Genomic DNA, 19,734 nt, shown 5'->3' on the forward strand with positions numbered 1-19,734 from the left:
GGCGCAGCCAGTCGTTAACTTGGAAAGTCCGTCTCCTCCTCCTCTCATCYATCCCCCTCACTGGCAGGATTGAGGAGAAGATGACCTGGGCTCCCAGACCCTTGACCACCATCCCCAGAGCTCTGAAATCCTGCTTGATGGTCTCCAGTTTGCCCTTGGTGTCATTAGTGCCCACTTGGAAGAGCAGCAGTGGGTAGTAGTCCAAAGCACAGACAAGCCTTGGCAGTCTTTCCATGACATCTCTCACACGAGCCCCTGGCAGGCCACAAACCTCTCTAGACATGAGGTCAGGTCAGCGGATAGGTGCCTCCATCCCCTGCAGCAGGGAGTCCCCCACAACAATCACCCACCGCTTCTTCCGGGCATTCCAGCAAGGCACAGGGTCTGTTGTCGCAGGTACTTCCCTTGCAGCCATGCCCAGCTCCTCCTCATCCTGGAGGGCACTAAACCTGTTCTTCAGCTGCAAGTCTTCGGGAGGAGTAGGAGCCTTTCTCCTCCCATGAGCAGTGACCAGTTTCCAGCCTTCTTCTACGGTGTTATGATGTACTATTTCACACGGCACAGAGCCCTCTGGCAACTCCACTGCTGTGGGGGGTTGGGACTCCCGAAGCTGCACAGTCTCCAAGAATACCCTGTCTATCTCTTACTCCGCTTCTCGGATGCTGCGCAGCCTACTGACCTCCTCCTGTAACTCCCTTACCTGACGACCCAACTCGTCAACAGCAGCACACCTCCTGCAGGAGAGCTGGCTGCCAGCCCAGGCCTCCCGGAGAGGCCCCAAGCACTCCCTGCAGCCTGACACCTGTAGAGCTGCATCTACTGTCAGAGGGTCTGTCTGGGTCCCAGCCTCTGACACAGCAACTCCMACAGCCACTGGGGAATGTGCTCTGCGGCGTGTCACAACCATACTTGAGGAAGCACACACCACAGGGAACAGAAACGAAGGTACCTTTGTGTGCCCTTCTGCACAAACTGCTGCCTCTGCTGCACTCTGGGAGCTCTAGGCCTGGCTCTTATATAGGCCTCTCCCTAGCACCAGCTAAGAGGGTGCTTGACCCGCCCTAATCAAGGGCCACTGGGATCAAAGGCCCCAACTCCCTCTGGTCAGGGGCAACCAAGAGAGCTCATTAGCAGCAGCCACTCCTAGCTAGAGCTTTTCCCACGAGCTTTTCCCGGGAGAAGTCAAGGCCTCCTGCAGTTGTCCTTGCCTAGCTTCCCCTTTCCTGTTCACAGCAATCACCTTCTAGTTCCTCGGGGGTCCTCAGAAAGCCCACAACTTCCAACAAGATCCTCAAGTTCTAGTCAGAGCCCAAACACTGCTGCGCAAACTGCTGCCTCTGTTCGCTGCGCTCTGGGAGCTGCGTTCTAGGCCTGGCTCTTATATAGGCCTCTCCCTAGCACCGGCTAAGAGGGTGCTTGACCCGCCCTAATCAAGGGCCACCGGGATCAAAGACCCCAACTCCCTCTGGTCAGGGGCAACCAATATGTAAGAACAGGTAGAAGAAATTAATAAAATTCCTATTCACACAAGAAAACATAAAAGCTAAGTGGCTAATTCTGCCTTAAAATTCTGAAGAAATGTGGATTCTCAAGAAATATGCTTTCATGTACACTTTGCTTTCTTATCATTAGAACTTGGAACAGAATTGGCTTCCTCAGAATGAAGCAGCAACTTTGAACAGTCCCACTCACTCAGGGACTGTGGTCTGCAGTGGGATTGGGAACAGTCACTAAGAGTAGGATTCATCTCACCTATGTTTAGCTCCCCCAGAAGTCAGGTGTGGAGCCTAAGCCAGTTGTGAAAGTCAGTAAAGACAAAGTGAGATTCATCCCACATATCTTGGATGTACAGATGTCCAAAGGGGGAATAAATTGTCCTATGGAGGCAGACAATGTTCGTTATACAGAGGGTCTAGACAGTAACTGACATTAAACCCATAGATTTAGAGAGCCAAAAGATGAATTTCTCTCCCCATCCCATGTACATTGTGACATTCAGAACAAGTAAATCATAAGTAAGAATTTATCCATATTTTTGTGTGGTAGTGCTGGGCAGTAGCCGCAGGACAAGCAGGACAACCAAAACTTGAATAGTGGAAAACTCATTCCAAATGAAATATTTGCTGTATATAATAATCAATTCTCCACCTACATTATTAATCAAAGACTGTATATAATTTAGCTAGCATGGTCAGCAGTGTGACACACTATTTTATTCCCTGTAAGAGCTACCTGCATCATAGGATTAGAAAGTGAATCTGCAGATTCTTTATGCCGGCTGCTCATGCAGCTAAGAAAGAGAAAGAAGAAAATGGCTGAAACCAGATATATCTAAAGGCTGATATCTGCAGCACAGGAGTGGAGTGGTAGAACATGTAGACACATATGATCCTCCTTATAAATTATCTGGTGTCCGGACCATCAAGAGGACAAAACAAAGATTTTTATTCAGAGGTTCAATATCACATCATTTCTTATTCTGGGCTTAGCACCATGATCAATCCTTCTACTTGCAACAGAGTCTTCCCTACTCCATTGTGCGAAGTCTATAACAGATTCATTTCCATGAAGCATGTTTTAAGAATTGCAGCAAAATCTCTGAAAGAACAAACTAAAATATTAATTGTATTTTCAACAGTTGGGAGCAACAGTTTGGCCTTGAAAATGGCTGAAAACAGTAAAGCAGAATTATACATATTATATAATGTCAGACTACTCAGGAGTACACATTTGCTACATCAATTTAAAGAAATGTAAAACATTATTTTTGGACTTACATATGTACCTATGTATCAACTGTCTTCTTAATACCCAGAGACTCAATATAAGCCTAATGTTATATTAGAGTTGAAGACAATTATATGAATGGTTAATTATGTTTATAATTAAGGAAGGAAGCTTTGCTGGTCATTCCCTACATCTCCCTACCCTGTAAAGAGACCTCTGGAGAAGGATTAACAACATAACACAAAAGAAACATCCTTTTTCTTTCCCTCTCACGCCAAATAAAAAAGCATTTGGTAACAGACTTCTTCAATATAGCAGGAGATGAATTGGGAGCTGTAGATGGACAGAAAAACAGAGACCTTTTTTTATAAGAAAAGTTTCCCACTTCAATGAGACTCTTAAGTGGATTCTTCACACTTTATAGATATTCCCTAAATCATTAATGTACTGGAGCACCAAACAAAAAATACACAACAGCAGCCATTTACTTTGGACTTTCACAGCAAGGGTTTGCAGGCATGGGAAGGGAGGAATTGCCAGTAACAGCCTAAATTCAGCAAAGCACTTGCACACCCCCAGGCTAAAAAACCCACATGTTCTTAAGTCTTCTAAAAGCAGTTTATGAGATCAAGGTCTAGTGTTAAGTGCCAGGGTTAGTTCTAAAGACCTGGTTTAAACAAAGTTATAAGACAGTGTGAAAGGCAAAGGATGGATAGTATATGGTGATCAGGGTAAGGCTTTGTATCCATATTTCAAAGCCATACCCTCCACCTCCCTCCAAGATTTTATAAAAATAGAATTCATAGAATTCATTCTTTTTTGGATTATAAATAGAAGTCACCTGATTTAAACCAGTGGAATATCTGACCTTATAAAAAGATAAAATATTATACCAGTAAAGAAAGGGTTTGGAAAAGAACATGAAAGCCTTGAACGTAACCAGATTTCCTTAAAAGTCGCAGGCATTCCGCAGGGATAACATTTCACTCCTAATCTGAATTTACAAAACTTTGGATTTAATGTAGTAACATGCAGCATTTGTAAGGAGATTTACAATTATCAATGCACTAATTCTTCTTAAACACCTTTAAAGTAGACAGGGAAGTATTACTATCCTTTATTGTGGGAGAACCAAGTCTCTGGGAAAGAAAGTCACTTTCCCAGAGCCACATAGAGATGGGGAACTAAAGCTAAAATTTAGACTTCTCCTGACTCCAAATTCCAGGTCCATATTGGATTCAATTCATATTCACCTCCAAGGGGGGGGGGGGGGGGGAAGCCACCATCAATACTGTTTGGCAGGTTAATAACATACCTTTTGTTTTTGTTGCATATTCAAAATAATGATTGCCCAGAGCTGCATACTTGCTTTACTTTAACTATGTTCAATAACACAAAAATGTAACTCATGCTCAAGAGTTTTTGGAAAGAAACTGGTGTCAGAGCATATATAAAATTAATATTTCTCTTTTTCAGGGAAGATGAAAAGAGGGAGGGTTTTTTTTTGATAAAATACGGCTACAAGCTGAAGCAATCGTCTGTAGATATTTTCCTTAAAACTGTTACTGAGAAACCACAAATTATTGCAGATTGCATGAGAACTGTACCACAATGAAGTTATAGCTATAACATTATATTGATTCTGGGTAGATAAATGAAGAAGGAATGCTACAGTACAACAGTAATCAATCAAAAAAATAATCTAGAGACTAATCAATGTCTCTGAATAAGAGAACATTAATCCCTGATGGAGATATTACACACAAAATATTATCTAGCTTAGCTATCTAAACTTCACTCACCATCTTCTCCTATTATGTTTATCATGGAATCGAATTTCAGAGGGCTCCAAAGAGCTGTTGCTCCAAGCCTGATTTTTTTCATTATTCTATTTAATTGTGTGCGCTGTAATTTAATTTACTGTAATGCTGCCTCTATTGTGGCAATGCAAAATTCCTTGTAACAGTAACCCATTAAAGTATATTAAAAGTATTTATCATGGTCCTCAAGAGTATAGATAACATTATGCATGGAAAACTGGGATTTAACATAATTGCTGCAAATAATTCAAAACAATTCTTTCTGCATTTATCTGTATGTAAAACAGCATGAACAATAATCGTAAAACAAAACCCAGCAAGATCAAACCCGGTCTTTATGCAGCCTCATGCAGATAAATAAAATACTCTGGAATATAAATCACTGCTCTGAAAAAGTATAGATGGGAAAAAACACCAGTGTGAAAAGATCTACAGTCCCCAAAATTGCTTTAAGCCATTGAGTTCATTTACTTCTTGCATTTACATACTTCCTTTGTCTCTGCCTTTTTCTTTATCTCATGCAAATGTTCCGCCTTTTTGTTCCAGAGTTTGCTTTATTCTTTTTAAGAAAACTTCCTGCCTGCCCCAAGCCCACTGAAGTTGGTGTCAGGGCTCATACTGATTATGCTATCCAAGTCTGACAATTCTGCCATTTGTGGGAGTGGGCAGACTCCCATTTAGTTGAATGGTCTCATAACCAAACCTTTTGTGCTAGTATATGGCACCAGAGCACCTGCATGGATGGTGGCAACAGCTGAATTGCACCAGCTTGCACCACATGATTCTCCAGTCCACGAATTCTAAGTGCCCTGAAGTCCCATTACCCCACTGGCTCTGTTACCGGGGAAGATCACAGCTGAGTTACTGGGCAGCTTGTCTCTAATGCATAATATATGCATACAGCCTTACTTTTCTGTTGTAATCAGAAAATTCCACAAACAAAAAAAATGAAACTGTTTTCAGGGCAAAATTTACTAAATGGTTACAAGTTGGCAAAACAGAAAACATATAATCTTTCACTTCTCTGAATATATGGGGGTTTTTTTACTATGGGCCATCTTGACCCTTCCTATGTTCCTCTTTTACTACTTATTTGCTTTGTTTTCTGTAAAGTTTCGAGGTCTATCATCAGTTTTAACTCAGAACAGAGAAAACAAACCTGAAACACTATCTGTGCATTCTGCCCTTTGGAATTAGTTTAATATAGCAGAAAGAGAAGAATGTGTCCCACCTTTTGAAAACAGCAATATAAGTCTCAGAAATATCCTGGCACAGCTAAGAAATATGTAAGTCTGTTTTAACATCAGATGCGAGGGAGGAGATGAAGATTTTTAATATCACCACTGTGATGCATCAGTAATAAAACAGGGATTTTTCAGCATCTGTTCAGAGTCTGATGTAATTCTTGTGTGAGAACAATGTAATTTTCTTAAGTATCAGCCCTAAAGTATGTAATTTTTAACACAAGGTTAAATTGCCCTCTTGGCTACTCAGTTTTGAAAATGCCATCACTAATTACATAGAAATATACCACTTCATGAATCAATTTATCAAGAAATATTTAAAGTGATACAGCGGCTTTAATCTCTGCAACAGTGCTAACATCTCACCCTTTAGACTGGGACTTCAGTCTCAGAATTAACCGAGAAATATTCTGAGTTTGCATTTGAATTTCTCTCACTCAGTAAAAAACTAAGAGTGATTTCTTCCTCTCACTATCCATCAGCAAAACTGTCCCTGGCTTCAGCAGTGCAAAAACTGCGCTTCTGGGACACTGAGAGTATGAGAGAAAATCTTACAGATTTCCATATACATCAAAGGAGATAACTGCAAAAAATCTCAAATTTTATTTAAATTCCAAGCATTCTAAGTTAATGCTTAAATGAGTGTTGAACTTTCCTGAAAATTTTGTTTTCCTACCTTTGCATGTAACTAACCTATGAACTTTAATTTTTCTTCAATAATTAATATAGATCAAGGTTAGGAAAAATGGTAATCCTTGTTTTTCTGCAGTATTTCCAATTTAAAATGAAAGATTTGACTTGCATTCCAATTTTCCATGTGTACACAGAAATATAAGTCTTTGTTATATAATACCAGATCATGTCATAAAACACTATGCATGCCAACAATTTTAGAGGCTTCAGTTCCGTTTCCCCCAATAAGCCGAAGTTTGTGCAAATTGTTTGGCATTCATAGTGCTTTCCAAGAAATCATGGACAAATAAATTACAGAATGAATGCGAAAGACTGTTTCCAAAATTTGTTGTCCAAAATTTATAGTTCATAAATTTGTCTCTGAGAAAAAAAAAGGCCATCAGGTTTTTCAATTTGCTTAATTTAGGATTTTTCTATCATGGGGAGGGTTCACTGGGTATAAAGCCAGCTTAGCAACCTTCACTGACATCCTTCTTTTACTGGTGACTCAGGGAGGGACTGGCTAAGAGATGGTGAAGAAATAAATATGGTACTTCTGTGACCCAGCAATTCCCAATTGCTATATCTTGGCTCTGATAGTAGGCCAGATCTTGCACTAGTGAAAACATGGTCCAATACTGGGGAAAAACAGCTACCTTATTATCTGTGTCCCTTCCTCAAAGAGGGAAGACTTGGTACAGGTGAGTATCTACTTGCAAAAAAGTAAGCTGTGGTAACTTGGTCTCTCTCTATAATAGTAGAGTACTTATTTTCATAAGTAATATGTAAAAACCTGGTGACACAAGTCTGCTTTCTTCACTCACAAATGACTTTTTTTTTAAAAAAATGCAAATAAAAATTTTAACTGCCATGAGGCTAGGAACAGTTTGCTTACTGAGAAGCGTAAATGACTTCTCTAAGGGAATGACAAAGTACTGTGTATATATTCCTTTAGTGACCAGGAGGGAGATCAACAGGAGAACTGGAACTCAAATGGAGATGGCAAGAGATGGCCTCTGTGCATCATCTTCAGATCTAGATCTGAATGTATGTGAGAGCTGATGGGCAGCACAAACAGCAAGACAGATCTCTAAGGAAGAGGTTTTTCTACAGCTTGGGAATAAAGAGACTCAGACGAGGTGGAATTTCACTGCAGAGGAGACAAGCAGCTACAGTGCCCCATACATAGGTAGTAAACAGTAATTTGTGTGTGTGGGGGGGGTGAGGATGTAGGATGATATTAAATTCTTTCTGAAGTATAAAGGGTGGTCTGCTATTGACATCTTTCTATAGGCTGTTTCGTTACCTGCTGCATGAAACTCAGAACAGAAAAAAAAGGAAGCATCACCCACACTTAGGGCAGGGAAAGGATCTGGAGGCTTATTCAAATATGTCCTGAGAAGATGCTGGGGTTTATACCAAAATGAAAGAAACATTATTGAATAATTTGGTGATAATTCATCAATAACATTGCTTGAGGTTTACCAATCTGAAAATAGAAGAAGTGCCATCCACTGGGAACTGGCTATCAATCTGTAGAAACACTTAGGAAATGGGTTAAGAAAAGAGCTTCAAACTTCAGAAGTGATTATGCATCTCTTGGAGAAAGAACAGTTGAATGTTAACTAGCATAGGAATTTCAAACTGTTGACCAAGACAGATGTTCCCAGCCACTGTGCTGAAGACATCAAAAGGAACTGGCTAATATAGAATGAGTTATGCTCAGTCATAAATTACAGTTATATATATCACACACATGCACATATGGACTGAAATCTTTCCTCAAGTCTGACCCCTCTAAGCAAGGTCAGAATGGCTGATTTACCCAGCCAAAACAAAGGAAACCTGAACTTAACCTAAGAATAATCAGGGAAAAAGGGTGTTTTCTCTGCAGCAAGATAGGCTATGTAGTAAAATGGGTCCTAAAACTCAGAGGGAGAAGACAGAGAAAACAACCTAAATCTTCTACATAAATATGACACACCACCTTCAGAAGAAAAAATACATACAGCAAGGAAACAAATAAACTTGGCAGAAAGGGAAACAAATGGACATTCCCAAAATTTTATGATACAAACTGAAACAGCCAGGGGTTACTGTGTTGCAGTTCATTTGAAACTGCATAAATTGAGGGATAACAAGTAGTTGATCTTTCTGGTCAGATTCCAAAATCCAACGTTATTGGTAAATGATATTCAAGAGGTGCCTATTAACATAGATGACCTTTCTGATAGATAAGCAACTAAGAAAGGAAGGTATCTCATTGATTAGGTACGCAGAAAGGACTATCTGAATACCTAGAAGAATCCACCCCAATATGGCCAATTAACCGTGCCTTGGCCTCAATGGCATCACATTCTTGAGGAAAGAAGTTAGAGTTTGTTCCCACCTCAGCCAAAGAGTCAGAGAGGGAACCAATGAAAGCTGGAAAACTTACCAAACAAGAGATGCTCCCATCAGCCAGGACTGTGATGCAGACAGATGATCTGAGGAAAGACAGTGTTCTGACAGAGTGCAGAGAGGGAGGAAGAAAATAACTTTCTCTTAAGAGAAAAGAGTCTCTTTTCTTTGTTCCTGCACTCTGGGTAAAGTGGAGTCTTCTGGAAGGAAGGAGAAGGAACTGTCCTCTGAGAATGACCTCATTCGCACAGCTCTGAGGAGGTAGTGGAGCATGAGAGGGAACAAACAGCATGCATGGAGATGATGAAAGACCTAGAGGAGCAATGAAAAGATGAACATCCAAGCATTTGTCATAAAAGCCCCCTCTGTGTGAGTCTGTGTGAATGGGTTCTGTAGGTATCAGTAAGTTTTGACGGAGAAATAGTTACCAGAAAACATCAGGACAAAGAAAGGAAAAGTATGTGCTGAAAAGGTAGCTTGTGAAAACTGGTGAGCTCTGGAGACTACTGGTCCTGTTGAACCTGCAAGAACTGATAGAATCTGAGAAAACCAAGAGGCTGCTGAGCAGCAGCACACACTGGCAGCAACACCGGGTTGTTTAACTCAGCCCGCATCCAAGACGGTGGTGGCTGCTATATGCAGATGAAGGCTATGGGATTACACATACACCTGATTAAACATAGTACCTCTGGCAGATTTTCTGCACGCCTACCTAGAAGCCATCAAACTGCCAGCATGCCATCCACTCCTGCATATACAGTTGGAGTTGTCCTCCCACCTGTTGCTCTAACTGGGTAACTACGGGTGAGTGTGAGAGTGAACTGTGCAACTAAATAAGTGAATGCTCTGTGAGAACAGTTATCTGCTATTAGCAATAACAGCTTAAACAACAAAAGATGTTCTAATAAGTACTGATTGTCATCTGTGTCTCCCCCCAGCTCCATTTTCTATCAGGGAAAGGGAGTTTACAACAGATTGGAGATGACAGAAAGAGATATTTCCCCAAGAAACTGCATTAGTTGAGCAACTGAAAGTTGCTACCAAATGAGTAACACTGGAGAAAACAGTGATATTTATCTACAGTCCTTCATTTTAATCTGTGCCTGCCAACAGATTCACGTTTTCTCTGTATAGGGAGTTACTATGTCCTTTAGAATTTTTGTCCAGTTTGTCCAGGTTTAGAGTTTGGAAGCCTCTGGTACCTTTTGACATACTCAACTGAAGGAAAAGCTGAGAGAATGTAGATTAAGGCAGACTTTAAAGAGTTAACCTTCTTTTGCAAATGATCTTCATTTGAAAGATTTCCATTTCAAAACATGAGGGGCTCTGTTTTTTGACTTTGCTTGCATTTTTCTTCATTGCTGTTTCTTTGTTATGGTTCTTGTGGCCTCACAGCAGGCAATATCTGGGAGGTGGTGGGATTTAGGAAGGAAAAAAATGAGTTGCAGCAGAAGTAGTGAGTTGCTGTTGCTTCTGCTCATATCTTGAAGGCATGTTGAGGACCTAATCCTGCTCTTGGTCCTAAATGGGCTGTTGGGGTAGAATGCCTGTAAGCTCTAAGGTATCATGCAGATTGTAGAGACAGTAATATAAAGTCAATAATGCTTTTATATTCAGCAAAGGAAAGCTCAACAGAAAAAGATTAAATGGGTAAGCACCAACTTAGTGCTTTAAAACTAGCTATTGATGCTTCTGGATGTGAGCCAGTTTTCTAAACCCAATATCACACATTATTCTATCTTTCTCTTAAAGATTTTACAGCTAAAGAGGACAGAAGTACTTCAGTGAAGTAGAAATATCTTACATAAGAAACAAACATTACAGGGATTTTGCATAAAATCCAAATCAAAACTCCCAGCAGGCTGAAATTAAACCTAGGGGTTCTCTTTTAAGAATGAAAATGGATTTAAAAAAAAATCTGAAATTTGTATCTCCAGCTGTAAGAGCTGAAATCTCATGATGCCACATTGGGCTTGACTAGCATAGCCATAAATTAGAGCGAGCAACTACACTGGCACAAGTGGAATGACACCAACGTAACACTTGGTGTGGGAGACCACTAGATGATTATTCTTCTTCCTAGTGTTTTCTGTCATTTCTTATAGTTGTTCAGAATGCTGCCACTGGAATGAAATATTATATATGTAACCATACTGTTTAAATGATTATAAAAGGTGCCCAGCAGTGACACTCAAAGGTTCTTGCAACTCAGGACAGAAAAGACACTTTTGTTTTGATGTTTTAGTAAAGCAAAGGGATTGGAAAAGCATATAATGTAATACTCAGATCATCACCTCCAATGGACTGAACTTGAAATTTTTTTCTTACCTTTTGAGACAGCTGAGTATTATATATATAGTCTTCTTGGAAAACCAATCAGGTCAAGAGAATATAATCAAAGAATTAACTCTCCAACATTAGGACACTATACTTACGGTAGACACTATCTAATCAAAAAATATATTGCGCTTCAAACCACAGAGTTACTGGGCACTAAGTTGCTTTTCATATGTGGACTCATGCTGTAAGTTATTTAAGCATATACTTAAAGTTTGTGGGATTGCATTCAGGGCTAAACATTTGTAGGGGACAGACCAGTGTGCACTGTAATTTCCCCATATTTTCAAATGTTTTATGAAGTACTCACATAATATGGCTATTCAAAATCACGCTAAAGACAATACTTTAATCACTGAATCTAGACAGATTCTCTCTGTGCTGACTTCAGTTCTTTTAAATCATTAGTATATAAGATACATATAAGATCTGCAAGAGACATTGGAAGGAAAAAGACTAGATCACCAGTTGTCAAGAAATTCTTAACATTTGTGTTTTTCAAAAGAAAAATTAATGCAAGAAAGCCTGTTAAACATGGCAGGCTGGCGTCCAGTGGCAGTGGAACTTCTTTGAACAGGGAAGTGTTTAATCCATGGATAAATGAAAGAGATAGCTCTACTGCACTTAAGTTTTCTTTCATGAAACCTTCTTTCTTCAATAACTATTTTAAATAACAGCTAAAATGTGAAAAGGAAAGCAGTTAAATGCTCATTCAGTAGATGACAAAGATTCTGTCATGGACAACTAGTTTCTTATGTGATGTTTTCAAAGCTGCAGTGCAAGTGTGTTCTCTAATTTCCCGTGTTTTATAGGAAAGAAACAGGACTTTAATAACAAGGACTGTAGTTGTAAAAATGAATTCTAAGCCACGCGTGGCAGTTCTGCTGAGTAATCATGAAATAAACAGACATGAAGGGAAACTCCAAATGAGTTTATGGAACATCTTCCAAACAACTAGGACGAAAGACAAATGAGTGGAAGTTTAAACAATGAGAGAAATGGGTAATAAACAGAAAATGTGCAAAACACAAAGTGATGTTGACAGGGTTTCTCTCAGTAAACAGTGAGACTTTAAATTAAGCTGGCAGTTACCTATCAGTATTCAGAAGATTTAACACAAGTACTTATTTTGTCCATCATGTGTGGATGGCAGCCTGTGCACCATGTAGCAATTTACATCCTATCTTTCAAGTTATATGCTTATTTCCAAATCCCTTTTTTGGGTAAGTTCAAAGATGTTTGGACTGTCTGTGCAAAGACAGTGTGAGCCTTTTCAGTTTAAATAGTTAACTTGTCTTGCAAGAACTGCCTTGCAGATGATGAATAATGAATTTTCAGGAAAAAAAATCAGTTTAAAATCCATTTTTCATTTTTTTAACAAATAGAAAAGCAATGACAAATCTTTGAGTAAAACTGAAAATATCATTTCAGAAAAATAATAACATTTTATTGTTCTTAGGTTATTCAACTCGTTCAAAAACCTTCATTTAGGTTTATTTTTTAAATGAAAAAGTCCTTTCAAACAAAAAGCACAGGCATTTTATTCTGAAAAATTTTAAACCAAAATACTTGCACATTAATAAAGATTCTTTCACAACCCTTCTTTTTCCTAGCTATAACAAATAACTAAATTCAATCTAATCTCAGAATTTTTGGAGCCTTCACATGTTTGTTTTCTAGATTATGATGTGTTCATTGAATACTTTTCATCACCTCTTTCTCTGAATGTTCCCAGCATAAAGTTAAACATGCGATAAGAAAAAAACATAGCTGTACAAGATGCAGTTTTTATTTTGCAAAGGACTTATACCTGCCATATTCTTTCAAACCAGTCTTCCTCCTTTTCACTATATGGTTTTACTTTTTCTATACCTTGTTAACTGTTTCAGTTATTAATCTGGGATCATGACCTTTATTTGCTCTCTTTTACTAACATTATACATACCAGTTAATTAATGGTATCACGCAAAGTACAGTCATTCTAGGTAAAACTCCCCATATATGATCTTACCTACTCCAATACAGTTCACGTCTGAAAAAACATAATAAAAATACGTGAGGTCATGATGCAGACAAGTACCATGTGCCCGGACTATAATTAAAGCTTTGACCAATTCTCACTGTTGCTATTGTTGCCATTGTTGCTAATGTTTGTTAAGCACCAGTAATGTGTTAAAGGCTTCAAACAACAAAAGGAGCTCCAGGTCTAATCCAGCAAATTGCTAATGTAAAATCTCTATCATACATGAAATTAAGGGTATAGACCCATCCCAGATTAGTGCACCCTTAGACCAGTATTTTATCTCCAGTCCATAGCAGATCCTTAAGGAAAAATAAAGTGGAGGAGTATGTTGTTGATTCTTCCCTTGAATACTCTCCATCCCAAACTCCAGCAATCTGCAGTTATGTAATGCAGCCCTTAATGAAAGTTCTAATAATATCAGCATTTTTATTTTATCTCTATCCCTAAATGGTCTTCATTTTCCTATGAAAATATTCTTCCACTCCCATCTGTATTAAAGCATTGCCATTCTGTTTTCTGATACACAATGTTCTGAAGTTGTACCACTAAATATAAAGACTAAGTTGTGTATAATATTATTATTTAACGTCTATGTTTATTGCATGTTGGTGTATGATTAATCTAAAAAAAATCAAGAACACTGCTCATACATAAACCATGGAGCATGGAGAAAGTGCAAGCCTCAAGATTATCTTCTCTCCTGCAAAATTCTGGCAGAAAAAGGAGTCTTTCTAGTATCTATTTTCGAGTAACTCACTCAAAAAATAGAAGTGCCTAAGGAACTGCACTACATATTTTCCTGCTTTTCCCAAAGAGAATCCATGCTCTTTCTGCTATATTTTATGCAAAAGAGCTATTCCAGCTAACTGCTTACATTTTTTTAAATGGTGCAGTGAAAAGCATTCATTGAGTGGTTGAAAAGGAGTAAATCTACATCTATGTACGAAGGCAATCAATTCATTCCACTTGTAATGAGATTTCTCTTGTCAGCTCAGTTTGATTAGTTACTTTTAGAACTGCCTTCCATGCTGTTTGGAAAAAAAGAAAAAGAAATGGAAAAGTGTGGAAGAATGGTTAAGTGAAAAGGGGCATGATCTCTTAGAAGTGAGCAATCCTGTCTTCACGATGGAGGGAGGATCCCACGGCTATGTGAACTGTCCTTGAACATTCCTAGACCATTACAAAGGGGGAAGACAAGTAGTGGTAAACAAGTAAGGGAGGGGGCCGACAAGCCCCTCCACGTGAACAGCAACTTTGCACCAATCATGTATTCGCTTTAGGCGCGTGAACAGAGACTGTAAACCAATCATACAGCTATTGCTAGCGCATGCTCTATCGCCTGTCCATATATACTCTGTGTAAGCTCTAATAAAGAGAGAACGATCATACTCACATTGAGACTCATCATTACTCTGGGTCCATCTCCCACTCCGACAGAAAAGAATCAAAAGCCAAGAAACTTAATATGACTGTGCTTAACCTCATCACTACCTGTTCAGAAGAATGCATATTTATATCACTGTACTACTACAGGAATGAAGAGCTTTAATGCCATCCTATGAGTCAGCAAGATAATGAGAGTTCTCAGTTTGGAAACCTTGCTGTTTCCACCCATCATAAAAACCCACTGGAAACTGGCTATACTCTTAAAACAGGCACAATTCACAGTGATCACAACTATGTTCATCATGTTGAACAATACCTTCTCTGTAATTTAAAAATAACTGGAGTTATTTAGCTATCGAATATTTCAAAGTTTGGCTAGAGCCAACATTAAAAGTACAGCTTTCAGTACCAAACCAAAAGGAAGAAGTATCTACAAGTCAGCATCAATCTTCTGTTACGTCTAGTGGTAATGTAACTTCTCATGATAGAGCTTTTTTTTTCCTGCCAGAGTTCTGTAGATCTTTCCCTTTAGGCTGTGTCAGTTGCAGAAAACTGAACTTCTACTAATTGATCCAATAGCATAAGCTTAAGCCAAAAGATTTAAGTGCTTATCTAGAAGAATCACTGCAGTTTTCCTTATATCTGCAATAACATTCTACAAAACTGTTGCAGCAACATCTGAGCATCTATTCACAGCTTTCTGTGACAAATATATAATCTCAGTGATATTTAGTGCACAACCAGAGTTGTTCATAATATTCATTTTAAGTTAGTTGCATTGTCTCTTCAAATTAATCTATCCTGTTCATGCACTGTAGGCATAGCCGATACTCAGAAAGCTCAAGTCACTCTTAACAAGTGTCTCCTGAGGCTCTAGAAAGGAACAGCCCAAATTCTTCAGTCTTTGGAATTTACTCATCGATCACTTTTTCAAGGGTAAGGAAAGTCTGAAAAGCAGATAAATCTCCCTTGATAGATTCTACTTTCCAGAATTGGAAACTGCCCCTCCACATGCCCAAAATTACAGAATATATCCGGAGTGGTTTACTGTAGAGCCAAACATTTGCCTGCCATCATTTTGGCAACAAAAAGACTAAAATCAGTGGTTCAGTTGTTTTTGAACACAAAGCATCTAAGGATTTCAGACATAGATGTGTTTAATCTTTTCCAGCAGGCCTGTCACTGAAATTGTGTCTCTGTTGCTCTGATCTAGCTGAGCAGCCAAAAGCATTGGGCTGGGCGGGGGAAGCACACATGCCCATAGTCTGCCTGGAAAGGGTTATAGCCTATGGCATAATACAGACAGCTTTAAGGATATTCCAGTTTACAGAGAGAAATTACGCAGAATTTTCTTGAAAATTCCTCCAGAAGGGAGACTTATCACGTAATGGACCCAAACTTGTTTCTAGTATGGTACAGAAGAACGAGAACAAGCCTCTAGGCTCTGGTAACTTGTATTTAAATTGATAAAAAAATACTGCATAAGTGAGACTAATGGACTTGTTTTATGGTAAAAAAAACTTTTAACCAAAGCAAGTTTTATTTTGCTTTGCCATGTAGTAATTTTACGCCATTATTTACATTCACAATCAAATGCATTTTGTTTATCTTTTACCAGGTTCTCAACCTAGAATGTCCTCTCTGAAATACTAATTGCAACTATTTATCCATCACAGGACCACGCCCAGTCTCTTTCGCCTGGAACTGGTAAGAGTCACAGATCAGCTAATTCTCATCTCTCACTCTAATTGCATAGGGATTTTGATTTTGTTTCAGTCAGCAGTGTCTAAACTGGATTAAGATAACAGTCACGCATGTGGACTCTTCTACAAGAGTTGCTTTCATCACTGCCATATTTAATGCTATTTTACATTGCAACTTCATTTTTTACACCGTTCTCAAATGAATGAGTTTTCATGAAGTTCTTACTTAACTTCAGATTGTTCTTAAGGCCTAAATATTCTATGAAGAGGAAATAGACCCCTTAATTCTGCTGACATATTCATGACTGAGTGTAATGACTGGCACATTGGCACTGTTCTTTATGATCAGATGAAATTCAAATGATGAGTGACCAATCTCAAAATCAGAGGACTTAGTCTATGTATTTATGTGCTTAAACATCTTTATCTGGTAACAAGCTCTTCACGCTTCCCTGTCTGGGCAATTGCTGCTCTTGGCAATAATAATCTGAGTGGATGGCTGAGAATGGAACTGGCAGACCTAATACAGATGCAAATTACTGCTACTTAGCAACATACGCACTCGTTCATCCAGGGAGTCATCTTTTATCATTCCGGAAGTAAGTCAAAAGTCATAAAATATTTCACTTGTCAATAACTAAGAGGAAAACCTGTAGTGTAATCAACATATATTAACTTAAAATATAATGTTAAATAGATAATTGAAGTGTCTGCATGTTCAATGTCACAAACAAATCTCTGCAAAAATGAAATACACTCTGTATGCCTAATTTGCCTATTTTTTTTGAATACTGCAAATGGAGTTCTCATAATGCAAGTGTGACTGGTGCTATGTATTACCATATGTATTACCAAGATTACCAAATAATGCCAATCATAAAAATGGTAAAATCTTGATTAGTTTTTCCTTTATTCTGGTACTAGTCTATATTTCTTTTGCTATTTTAGCTACTGAGATGAATGCAGGGGTGACAGAAAGGAAAACTGAGTAATGCACAACATTACTAAGTGCAATATAAAATACATTTCAGTGAAATTAGTAGTCATTATTTCTGTGTTGACCGTAATACTGCTGTTCTACAGACTGTAAAGTAAGATGCCACAATACAATCAATACTTGTTCTTTGGACCTGATTTATATGAAGCTGCCTTGCTTTATAAATAATTACTTAAGGTGCAACAACCAGGCAGTGATTTTTTTTAACCTGTAGTGCATTTTTTAGTACCATTTAAATAAAATTTCCATTTCATTGTCTTTTTTAAAACTCTTTCCCTAATAAATATTAAATTCTTTAAAAATTTTCACATCTCTAAAGAAACAATAAACAGAAGAGAAAACCTATTTATGTACATTAATATTACTGCAGTAATCTTTAAGTAAAACTTACTCAAAGCAAACAAAGTTTTCTCAGAACAAACAAACTTTAAACTAGTTTCTTTTTCAGGTGAATTATTTAAATAACAGTGGTATTGTAGCAACTGTGGTGGTCTAAGATTACATGGGAAGCAAGGTTTATGTAGTGGAGAGAAAGAGTTTATTCAACCAATTCATATAATACAAACCGAAAAAATCAAAAAAGCCTTTGGAGTCAATCTATTTAGTGAGTCATTAATAAGTACACATGTAATCTAAATAGACCAGCTAAAGTAAAAGTGTATCAGCATTAATTACAATCAGAATTCACACAGTACCTTAGCTTTATCCCTCATGGAGCCTTTCCCCAGGATAGACATTTTTGCGCCTGTCTCTTCTTGTAACCTCTTCAAGGAGTTTCCTCTTGGTCCAAGCAATTTCCCAACAAAATTGAACTAGAAAGCAAATAAGAGAACTATTTTAGACAAAGACACATTTTTTTCTAAAACTTAATAAATCTTTATAAAATTGCTGAAAAGAAAAAGATTTCCTTTCCCTTAAAAAAAAATACTGAGTTCTGGGCCTCATTCATCAGGATACAAGTTTGAAGAACTGAGGTATCCTCTCACCTAGAGCTAAAGGCAGTAAAAGCATTCATGGTTCATATGAAACCCAGGAAATTCCTCTGTAGGAGAAAAAAGGCCAGGGGCTTCTCTAAGTGCATATTCATTTACTTCTCTTCCTCCACAGCTTTATTCCTCTAATGCCACTGTCTGCTTGGATCCTAGCCTTTTGTTGCTGTTGTTGTTTGCTGCTGCAGCCTTTTATCTGAAGAGCGTGGCTGCAGAGCTGCTGAATATGGGGTGAGGCAGGAGAGGGTAGGGAAAGGCAGGGTTCRTGGCTACCAGGGTTAGGACTAGTTGTTCCTGCCCCATGGAAGGGGGCAGGATTAAATTTCCTCCTGAATTTCATTCCAGCCTGTGTATGAATCTTTGACCATAGGGATTACTAAATAATTTGACAACATTCACACCACAAACACTGTAATATAGATGCGCACAACCTTTGAAATCAATACCATGTACATTAGGCCATCATGTTACAGACATTTTGTGTTCAACACACAGTGGACATAGTGCCCTGGGAAACAGAACATTAACAGCTATTAAGTTGGACAGACAAAAAGCAGTAAGTGAAAAAGTGGTGCAAACTGCATCCTGGGCACTCTTTAGTCAAGCAAGGGAAATTCTGCTATATTATTCAAACGCTGAGGCAGAGAAACTGTGGGAAGAGACCAACACGTTCAGTTATTTCCACTTATAAAAATGGCACAGGACAGGGCCATTTAAACAGAACAACACAGAAAGCTCCAGACAAAAAGAGTAGCAGATACTAAACATTCCCAGCAGTTGTTTGCAAACTATTTGGAAAGTTTTAATTCTAGGAAAGGTGCTCAACATGGGACACTTAGTCAAACCAAGCCTTCTCATCTGAAAGCTGACTCACAAAATAACACAGATATTATATACTGTGTTAGCATGTATACATATATATACATATATGTACATTAAGCTATTAAATAACTGCTAAACAAGAACTTTGTGTATTATAAGGTATAGGCAAAACTGAGAGAATGAATACATTCTTTTCCTGAGTTAGCCAGGTTTATTGGCAAAATAATATATTCTGCAACATTAGGGCTTTAGATGGATTTTTAAGAATTGATCTTTTACATATTGATTTTAAAATACGTGTTGTTTTGTGTATTGGCTTCAAGTATCTGTTTTGCCAGCAAGTGAGCAAATCACACAAGCAATAGATTACTATAGAAATTCAAGCTATTTTCTGAAATGATCTTGAAGAGCATTGGATTTTGACTGACAGGTTACTAATATTCTTAAGCACTGGAGAGTTCACGTGATGCATACCACATATCGTGGTTCTTGTATAAAGAGGAGATATGTCTACATGAAAATTAGAGGACAGAAAACTAAATAAATTAGGTGTTAACGTTACGTCAACACCAAATAGCAAAAAAGGGGGTAGTCTATTAAGTAACAACAATTTG

General features: G+C 38.3%; 1 protein-coding gene across 1 annotated transcript in view; it reads right to left on the reverse strand.

The window, feature by feature from the left end:
* KHDRBS2 (KH RNA binding domain containing, signal transduction associated 2) overlaps positions 1-19,734 on the reverse strand; it is a 315,310-nt gene that overhangs the window by 228,044 nt on the left and 67,532 nt on the right. The window contains exon 2 of the mRNA XM_026083836.1: positions 18,005-18,121. Coding sequence (XP_025939621.1) covers positions 18,005-18,121 — 117 coding nt within the window. The remainder of the gene's footprint in view (positions 1-18,004; positions 18,122-19,734) is intronic.

The sequence above is a fragment of the Apteryx rowi genome, unplaced genomic scaffold, assembly GCF_003343035.1.
Source record: "Apteryx rowi isolate R43461 unplaced genomic scaffold, aptRow1 scaffold_618, whole genome shotgun sequence".
NCBI classification, from domain to species: domain Eukaryota; kingdom Metazoa; phylum Chordata; class Aves; order Apterygiformes; family Apterygidae; genus Apteryx; species Apteryx rowi.